This window comes from Passer domesticus, chromosome 11 (assembly GCF_036417665.1).
Source record: "Passer domesticus isolate bPasDom1 chromosome 11, bPasDom1.hap1, whole genome shotgun sequence".
NCBI lineage: Eukaryota > Metazoa > Chordata > Aves > Passeriformes > Passeridae > Passer > Passer domesticus.
Window position 1 is genome coordinate 9,300,194 of NC_087484.1, and position 10,971 is coordinate 9,311,164.

At 38.7% G+C, this 10,971-nt stretch overlaps 1 protein-coding gene across 1 annotated transcript in view; it reads right to left on the reverse strand.

Annotated features, from left to right (window-relative positions):
• The window catches only part of PSMD1 (proteasome 26S subunit, non-ATPase 1), a 64,405-nt gene that overhangs the window by 15,430 nt on the left and 38,004 nt on the right, over positions 1 to 10,971 (reverse strand). The window contains exons 17-18 of the mRNA XM_064385543.1: positions 5,550 to 5,664; positions 3,558 to 3,674 (exon numbers count right to left, since the gene is read on the reverse strand). Coding sequence (XP_064241613.1) covers positions 3,558 to 3,674; positions 5,550 to 5,664 — 232 coding nt within the window. The remainder of the gene's footprint in view (positions 1 to 3,557; positions 3,675 to 5,549; positions 5,665 to 10,971) is intronic.

Sequence of the window (10,971 nt, forward strand, 5' to 3'; positions counted from 1 at the left end):
TTTATAAACAGTTAATTACATGAAATATTGGCAGGTGATTTGCACGATGCTTCTGGCAAATGCAAGCTCTTAAGAACAAGAGCATTAATAAAATCTAATAAAATAGGTTTTAAACTGTTTGCATGTTGTATTTATCTTCTTCAAAAGATTAAGTTATTCTGCATACACTTGCCCTCTTGAAGGAGTGTGCAGAAGCATCTTATAGTAGAAGGCTTTCATAAAATAAATGTGCTACCAGAATATTGCAAAATCATTCTTGCACCCTAGCAAGACCTAGCATTTCATCTAAATGGGGGAAAAAATCCCAACAGCAATCTGGTCCTGGTGTCTTCATATCTTAGACAACAGGCCATTATGACTGAAGGAGAAAGGAGGAAAAGGCTTGACCTTGTTTATTATTTTCTCATTTTGCCAAGATGACTATCCTAACACAGGAATTGAATTTACTTTTTCAAGTAGTTTGACATGTAGTTTGTCTCCAAACCTGCTGACTTAATTTTTAATTTGACCCCGCAGGTCACAAACATATCCTGAAGTTGTCATTGATTTCTGGGTATGATGATCTCATCACATCTGTAATTTAGGATTCAATTTCACAAAATAAACTTGTTAATATTTTATATCTGGTACTAATATGGTTCTTAAATCTATCAACAGAGGTCAGGAAAAATCATGTTGGCTGCACATGGAGGAATTGTTTCAACTCCAAAGAGACCAAACCATCTTTACTCAACACTTGATATCCCTTTTTGGCCCTTAAATAACTTTCAAGTTCAATGAGTTAATGTAATTACAATTCTTTATTTCACAATCCTTTATTTAAACTCTTTATTTAAATTTAAATTCTTTGAATTATTCATTTAAACAAAGATTGAGCACAACAAAGAGGAGGACAAACACAAAGGGAAGATCACAATGAAGCTTATTCAAAGGCATACATCTACCCTTTTCTCACAATAAAATGGCTTTTTTTAAACCAAAATACTTTGATTCTTAAATCTCTGTTTATTCCTGGCATTTTGGTGTTGCAATGCTCAGCTCTCAAAACTCTGACAGCATTTTATTCCCAAAAAAATCCTGAACTATTTAAGGAAGATTATTTGCTACCATCTTCCCCAAATAATCAGCAGAGAATTGAAAGTATTTCTAACCCAAAGCTCACTAATAATAAGTTAACTAAAAAAATATATAAAATCCCAGAAGAGACAAAAGTGAGCAGCAATGACAGGAAGCTGGCCAGGCTCTATGACACAGTCTTTTTAAAAATCACCATCTCTCACATGCAAAGCATCACCCAGTATTTAGAAGCAGTGAGATGATGATATATAAAATTTAGCTTCTCTGTAACCCCATCAAGACTGTACAGCTTGTGGGATGCAAAAATCACCACATGGCTCTTCCTAGGTGCTTATTCAGCAATGCAAATACCCACATCCATCAAGTCAGACCCTTTGGCACACAGTGTCCAGCATGTCACTCAGGAATCTAATCAGATCAAAATATGTCCTGGCAATCTAAAAATGGCTCCTTTTCTGAAGAACTCCATCTCTTCACATCAGAGTTGAGTAATTTTTTTTTTCATATTGGCAGAGCCCTCCAAAAAAAGTTTCCCATGGATAATAAATAACTTAATTGGAAGCATATCCCTCAAAATATTTCTTTTACTTTTGAGCAAGAAACAATAACGGTTATAACCAACTTTTGGGGTACTTATAAAAAGCAAAATGTGTGTATTCTGTGTTTAGTTCTTAAATCGGCAGAATATTTCAGGTATTTTTTTATTATTTTTTAATCTGGAATTTTGTTTCTGTTTGTTTTTTAATATCTGTAGTACTTCTATGATTAGACAATTAATTGCCTTCTGTATCTATATCAGGCAACAATTTGGCATTAAGCTCTTTCAGTTTCTGGCCCCATTTTTAAACAAGCCACTGACTCCCAAATTATACATCTCATCCTGTATTTGCTGGCCAAATATTTTAACCACCCTTTTATAATGCAGAAGTATCACACATGACTTGGAAGTCAAGGTTTTCAGGCCTCTTTGGGAAAAGAGATCTGCCTTATTACACACCTCAAATAATCTGTGTTTTCACTAGCTATTTTCCTACCCACATTTTTCTTTAGGACAAACAGAGTCTTTCACCTGTCATCTCAAAAAGCCAGAAACTCCAACAGGCAGACTCAGCAAGTGATTCATGTTTTAGGATGGCTAAATTCAGAGCAGACTGCAATTCCCATCCCAAGAGGATTAGGGTGCTTTGCAAACTAAAATGAATCAATCCTCATAATGTCTTTTCATATATAAATCCTTAATTCTTTCTGCTGGGAAACTGAGGCACAGGAGCGCTATGTAATTTGTACTAGTACTAGAGCAACACAGAATGATTAAACCTGATCTCCTATAGAGGCCTGGCATTCCAATCACCTCACCAAGGAACAAAAAATAAAAACAACAATTAATTTCTTTCCACAGAGAGATAATTCAACTTCACATAACAGAAACTTTGTATTTTGGAAGACAAGGGGATCCAACAGTAGTCTAGTGTTCTCCATTCAAGTGAACTACTATTCTTGGCTTATTCACTTGAACTACAATTCTGATAATATAAACAACATTTCAGTTTCTGCTGAGTGAAAACTAACATTTTTCTTTCTTTTCTTTTTTTTTAATAATTCAAAGGAACAAACTGTCTGCCAGCAAATTTTCATGTTCCGTGACTTAGAAATACCCAGACACCTGCATTTGTAGATCTCCTTCTCTGACTTTCCCAAGTAAAATTTTCCACTGGGCAGAGGCTTTTTTCCTTCTTCTCATCCAAATGCAGTAAAAAGGTGTCTGTTTTTATCACAGTTCAATTTCTAAAATGACATCAATAAAAGCAACCAATATGCAGCAGATGAGTAGGAAAGTACCAGCTACTGTTCTGCCTCAGCACTCAGCAGAGCAGGTGAAATGTGGAACTCAGAGCTTCTCCAATGTGGACTTTTAGTCTGTACAAATGTTTGCACATCATCACCTGTCACACACTCACAGGGAACCTACTTTTAAAAGCTAAACACAGCATATGCAACCTTCTCACCTCATGAGCTTTCAGAAAACTCCATTAAAATATGGAGTATTTGTTAGAAACTCACTGAGCCAGTTCTGTAAGTTCTGAAGTTGCTTCACCTGAACTACAAAGGAAACACTGCTGTAACAGAACCTCTCTGCATGGTGACCACATCCAAAATTAAGCTTACTATCATCAAAACCAATGTCTTTACCATCACTTTTCTATCATTACAAGATGCTTTGAGAGCCTTTAAGGAAGAGCATTTATTCCTGTAGTGCCCAGGGTTAGAATGCTGCCATCCATCAGGCACGTTCCCATCATTCAGAGCACACACTCCAATCCAAGCAGGACCTTCTCAATGTACATTCAGCTCTGGCTCTTTACAAGACACGTGCAGTCTCTTGCCAATGCTTACATGCAGTGCCAGGCACTAAAGATTTGGCATCCAAGACCATTTCCCACCTAAGAGGCACGTGAGGTATGTGAGGTGTGACACGCTACCTTTGGGCAGGTGATCTCAGTCTGCTGGATCATGATAAGGGCAGATGCAATGAGAGCTCCTTGACGCACATAGTTCACGGGATCGTTTGTCATTGGCTCAAGCAAATTGATTGCTTCCTAAAAGGAATGAAGACATACAGAGTCATTGAGTTAATACCACTATTTTTAGAATGCCAGGATTCAATTCTCCACTGGAAGGTTATCAGATTGATGCTATCAGATATACTTTAAAAAATGTTTTGCCTGTTCTTGGCAAATGAAGCAGAAATCTGTAGTTCTGTAGATTTTAATCTAAAAATTGTGAAGAAAAAGAAAAGAAACACTAAAAAGAAGTGATGGATGGCTAGAACAAGATCTACCTGCAGAAACAGTGCAAGCAACAGGTATACAACAGGTATAAGGCAAACAGCTAAACAACAGGTATAAGCAACAGATGAGTTCATCACATTAGATTCCAAATTCTTGGCCTTACACTTTATTGTTATAACCTGCAGCATTTGGCATCTTTTAAGTAATCTCTTGTTCAGAGTGCCCTTCTGTCCTTACTAAAACTGAGGACATGAGCAAACGCAACTGAGAGCAGAGTGCAAGAGATTCCCAGTTCAGACCCCTCTTGGTGTTACTTCCATTAGGTGAGGCTTTTAAAAACAAGTTAATTTTATACAGAACATTATTTCAAAGAACCACTTCTAAAATAAGATCATGCCTTCAGTAAGACTGCTTTTGCCATCTGAGCTATGCTGGAGGCTGTACTTCTTCACCTGAAGGTGACTCATTCACTCTTTGGCAAGCATTCAGCACCATGGATGAAACACCCACTCTGACAAAAACTGAACTTTCTGATCTCCAAAATTGAATCTATTTGGGCCTTCAAAACCCACTAATAGGAGCTGTGGAAGACATGTCTCTGTGTAATCAGATGGTTTAGGTCATCATACAATGTATCTGGAAATAAAACAAGACTCATTCTTGCGACTAAAAGCATTTCCACTTAAATTAACTTGTCAGATGCAGCAGGTTAAAAATAACTAACTCCTTGATTCCACCTTCCATTTGAGAATAAAACGACCTGGATAAAAATAGGACTCTCAGATCTGTTTTCAAATCTGCATGCTTTAGCTACTAAAGATGGCAGGCAGTGCACGTCAGCATTCTGTGCTTTTGGCAGCACAAGCGACGCTCGGGAGCGCTCACGCAAGAGCCACAGACCAAATGTTTAATACAGGAAGAGATGAGACAGATAAGCAAGAGATTTATCAAAGACTCAGAAGCATGACATATGACTTTGTCTGTGCACCTGTTCTGAAACTGCAATTCTGTACCACTACAGATTATTATACACATGTGGGAGAAGCAGAGGGAGCTTAATCCCAAGTTTACTTGCTGCTTGTTCCAATGAGTGCTCACTTCCCTCAGCAGAAGTGGGAATCCTACTATAAATGGTCTGTTACCATCCATGAGACTTAACCCTCACTGACACTTATAAAGTGAGAATACATAAAATGTACTGGTTGTTAATTACACTCCTGAAACTACAATATATTTAATTAAATTTCATTGCACTTGGCTTTACTACATGGATCTTCCATGAACTGTGTATCACAGGAAAGATGAAAAGAGCTAGAAGTTAAGCAAAACACCTGCTGTTTTCCTGCCACTGGCACTCCAAGGGCAAAGCAGTATTGATTTTGGAGTACTGAACATACATTAAAAATTCAGTGTCAACTTGACAGTAAGAAAACTCTAAGAAAAGTTTTGAAGACAAAATTCCAAGAATGTATAAAAACATTCTCACTTTCCTATTCTGTACAAGCAGGAAAAGAAACTCTATATCCAGAAAAATGAAAGAATTTGAAGTAGTGCTGTACTCCAGCTGGCTGGTAGTGCACATGTGTGAGAAACCCATCTGCCCGGGTGATGTCTGCACACACTGTCTGTTGCAGGAGGGAGCAGGAACAGTCTTGGCCACAGATGTTTCTTTGTGGCCCTCACCTTGTTTCCAGTGCCTGCACAGCAGATCCCCAAAGCCATGGCAGCCCCATAACGCACGTGGGGATTGTAGCTCTCTGACAGCAAAGAAACCACGCTTGGACACTGCTCTGGAGTCCTAGAGAAAAGCAAAAAAAGAATATTGTTTATGATTAATGTTCTTCAAACTATGGTATTGTGCTTCAAAATTGTGCTTCATCCTGTTCATACCTGAAAATTTGAAATTGTTCTTCCACACTGTATGTTTTTTCATTTCTCAAAACTTAACCAGAGGGGAGGAACAAATGGGCTAAGAGAATAGATTAATAAACACATTAATAAACTTCCCTATCACTGCACATAATCACACACAGTTCTCACTACTGAAGCCTTCCTTAGTGCTTATTTTCTGCCTTTAAAAGATCACCCAGCAGAATGATGCATCTATTGAGGCTGAAGTCTTTATCTCCAGAAATCATGCCTTTTTGACAGGCTTTCCATTAGCAGAGGTTTACCCTCCACGAGACACACAGTACTAAATTTCCCATCAGCAGACACAAAACTCCCCTCCAGCATTCAATCAGCCTTCAAGGCTGGTGGGTCCCAAACTCCCTTTTGCAATCATGGCTTCTGCCAACTCCTCCTCACCCCCACCTACTGCTGTAAATCACAGCACAGGAGGAAATGCTGATACAACACACACTTCCAATCAGTTTATGAGCAATGTCTACTGCTGCCTCCTTACAGTGCCATGCTGGGACTGCTGCTGCCTTTTATGAGATCTGAAATGAGTATACATGCTCTATGCCTCCCCAGTTGGAAACCAGTGTCCTGCTGGTCACTACACAGCAAAAAAACTTCCAGCCCAGTGCTGGAAGATGAAAGAGCCTTAATTTCCCTCAGCCAGAAGCATACGTTGCTCATGCAAACAGCTTTGCAAGTATTGAGTATTTCTGAAACAGTGCAGAACTCACAGGTGTTAATATGTTGATCTCCTTCCTGTCTTCATGGTCATATTTATCCCTGCTTTAATTTTAATGCCACACAAACCACTCCATAATATCAAGTACTGTCAATTTCAGCATACTGAGTCTCATGGCACAATGAACAGAAGAGCAATGCAGGAATGCAGTTGGTAGGTAAATGCTCATGAAGAAGATGTAAAACTATAAATCGTAAGTGATTTCATTATATCTGTTTATAGAGGGAACATCATCTGGCTCTTCATGCTATCTCACTGTGTCCTGCAGCCCAGACTAGCATTTTAATTGTCACATTCACAATCCTATAAGCAGTCTTGCAAGCCATTTACTTCTGCTGTAAACTGATTTCAGACTAAAATGTACCTAGGAAGAAGGCAAGAGCACATTACTTTTACCTTCCTTTCTTACATATGCTCCACTGAAAGATGGAGGGTGGAAAGTGGCAGCAGTACCTGTTTGTACACAGGAATTATGGCATCATGTAAAATCATTGCCTGTCAATGCACTCAACAACTCAAAAGAGAGAAAAACCACTACAGAATATACTCCAGCATGGGTTTTATTTAAATGAATAGCTGAATCATAGAAAACAGTAATGAAAAAGACTTTGAGCAATAATCTACTTCATTCTCTTCTTTCATTGTGACAGGGGACAGAAGACATGTTCATATAATGACACACTCGTACTTCAGTTATACTCTACACACATAATCAATTAATTTCTACTCTAGCTATTCCCATTTCAACACTTTCCTATGGTCTCCTCTGACAACTAGTCCTGAACTCCTCTTTCCACTCCTCTCTCTCATCCAGCTGATCAGACAGGCAGCACCACACACAGGCTGCAGTGCTCCTCCAGAACTGCCCAAGGGACCCAAAGGCAGCCAGGCTTTGGAGGCTGCTCACAGGGACATGCCTCAGCAGTAATGGCAACAAGCACCCACATCTTCCCCACCCACCACTTCCATCTGAGTCTTCCCATAGCATCCACATGGGGAAAGAATCCCACCTACCAACACCACCTTACAACCTCCCTGGCTTTCAACACCAGCAAAAAAAAAACCCAAAAACCACAAGAGAGAAGGAAACACCAAGCTGCTGGAAACTGCTGCCTCTAAGATGAAGCCATGATGACAAATGTTAAGAATGAGAGAAAAGCTGGGCAACAGAACAATTCTGTTGTGCCCTATGAGTGAAGACGACAGACTGAAAGACACATTTAAAAACACCTATCAGTCTCTTGCTCAAATAACAGCTTAAACAATGTTTTTTTTTAAAAATGAGCTGATGTGGAGACTAGGAGACACATATCCTACAATAAATGAGGCCAAGCATTCAGCTGCACAGAAGACTTCAGCTCTTGCACAAAGACCCTTAGCACCTTTGTTTGCCTTACTTCAGATAATTTAAACAGGCAGATTGTGAGCCAAAGAAGAGAAAAACACTTTCTGGCAGAGATGTGATTATGCACTCTGAAGCATTAATCATTAAATTCCTGTTCAGAAAACTGGATTTTATAGAATCACTAACTTGGATATTTTTGTCTGCAGGCTCAGAAGTTCTAACACAGTTTTTATTATAAAATCAGGATTAATGTACACTAATTGTTTTTGAATTCTTGGCCAGACTTAATTTATTTGTGGCCATTATTTGAAATACTTTTATCTCAAATCTATCCATAAAACAGTCAAACATTTTGACAGCAGGTCTTCCATAAATCCACTTTGGGAGCTGCAGCAACTTAATGGGTCCCACCACTTTCCTCAGTTTTCTCAAAACCTTAATCTTAAAAAAATGCCTTCTAACTTAACAGAGATTTAGAAGGAAGATCAAAAAGTGGGAAAGAGTCTTGCAAAACTGTGTATTGGAGGAACAGGACCTCAATGCACAAGAGCACTGCTGGCATCAATGCTTAAGCAGCAACATTTGTTTACTCCTTTAGTGCTGAGATGTTTGTAATTACAAAGTCCTAACACAGTGTTAGCCCATATAAACCCTAACCCACACCCCATAAAATTTATAAAATCCAAAACAATTCTGTCAAGTGATCAAAAGAAAAATTAAAAAGCCCCCATAATCAGTCCCAGGCTGCAACTGTGCAGCCATGGGTATTATTTCCATCTGGTAATCCAGTTGGGGACTATGTTTAAAACATGACCATGTTCTCCTTCCCCTGGCCCTTCACTGAGAGCACAGCCCCTCGAGCTGCTGACGTGACATTCAGCACAATCCAGAGGGAAGAGGGACAGCCCCCCTGCTGATGGAGGAGGTTTCTGCTTCACTGGTGCCAAGCCCCACACAGGCTCCCAAACCAAATCCACCCTTCTGGCTCCCTGCTGGAGAGCACCACTCTGCTGACTGCTGATGGCTGAATCAATGTGGTTACAGAGTAGAGACCTCTGGTGGGAGATGGAGAGAAATAATAAATAAGAGCGTAAGAAATCTTAATAACACTCCTAAAATAGAGAAATGGTTTGTCACAACTCACACTCAGCAACCTGCTACTCCTACTCAGTCCTAATGCAGATATCTGTCATTACTGCCAGTTAAACACAGAAAATAACATCACATGAAATATCAGAATAACATTTGGAGATTCAGTGGGCAGACATTTTATCTCCAAACACAAATTTTTTCTCTCCTCTTTAAAGTCACAGGAAAAATTCTAAGCCTGGAGTAGATTTAATATATTTTGAGGACAGAAGCAATGTACCATAGTCCTCTAGCATGACCTTCCTATAACACAGTCCAGTAATTTCATCTTAAAATTCCTACATTAAAGCCTAAGGCATGTCTCAAAACTGGACTGTGTATCTTAGAAAGATAGGCAATATCTATTTTTGAAAACCAAATTATCTTTAATGCACTGGTTCCTTCCTTTTTTCCTAACACTGGTTTTACTCAAGCAGTGTGCTTTTGCAATTACACTTTACTACAACAGCAAAATGATGACAAAAAAATGGCCCAATTATTTCCTTCATTTTATCTGAAAATTGCTCAGCTGCTCCTACATAAGCCATGAAACCACAGACGTCAGTGAACCCAGACCTGTACATAAAAAAACCCCATCATAACTAGCTTCAACTTTGTTCTGTTACCAGAAAATGAGATTAATAAAGAAGCCAAAAAACTCAAGAAGTTTCTCCCATGGGACTTCAACAGTGTAGTCAGCTACAGTTTTGTTTCCACCCTACATCAGGATCAGTTTTACTGTTGTGATAAATGGGCTGCAGATGAAGGACTTCCTCCAAGACCCAGTTTGGTTTGTTTCAGGAGTCAAACAAAATCATAAAGAAAAATAAAGATGCACCAAGACAGCAGCAAGAGATTCTCAGCAAAACCTAACAGCTGGCATGTTATTAGTTTTACTCACAAACTGGTTGCTCTTGAAACCTCTGCAAGAAACAAACACCCTGCACTATGGATTTTGAATCTCCCCAAAAACTGGAACCAGTGAAAACACAGAGGAGCTGCCTGACTCCAGCCCAACTGCCTTAGCTTCAACTCTGAACTGCTTTCTGGGACTGTTATTTCTTGCATATATACATATGTATATACAAATGTCATATTCTCTCCATAAAAAGCTGATACTTAGCTTGTAGATAGCCTAGAATTTCTGAGAAACCAAAGATAATTTTGAATTCTTCATTACTTCCAAAGAGAGATGAAAGAAAACTTTTCTTAAGCCTCCAGTGCAAAAATTAACAGAATGAAAACCAGGATGTTGATTGTTAACACAGATTAATATGAAAAAAACCCACCCAGGTCAGCTGGACACAGAAGGTGGTCAGACTGGCTTTTGGTGTTGACCTAAACTGCTTTTTTTCTGAAAGTCTTTACAACTGCAACATCTGCAGATATCATAGCTCTCATTAGGCTTTGCCTTCAAGAGCCCTACTGGGCTACTGAAAGCTGAGGATCACAGTTAGCTACACTGGCTCTTAACAATCCACTGTCATCTTTTTCCCCCAGGAGGCATGCAACAAGATAAACTAAAAGCTCAGACTGCCATATCTTGGAGCACGTTCCACTTCAAGTGTCTTAGATCACAGACCAGTTAAAACCACATCCTTTGAGCAGCTTATCTCCAATCCTGTAAGCTGCACATCTTCAAGGTTAATGCATTACTGCCATTTTTCTTTATATTTCAGCAATTTTCAAACATGAAATTATAAATATACATAAATATATGGTAGCATCAATAAGTAAAGATACAGAATACTGAAAAAAACATCACACTGGTCTCACAGCTGAGACTAAAAATGGAAACATCTGAAGCATCACTAACATGCACTTATATTTTAGTATAAATATTTAAAGACTATACAACTCACTGAAAAATGAAACATCAGAGAACTGAAGAACAATGTCAAATATATCTTCTAAATTCCTCATTAAGAGTCCCCAATCATATTTCAAAAGATTCTAAATATTTATAACTTTTTTAAACTATTGGTCATTAA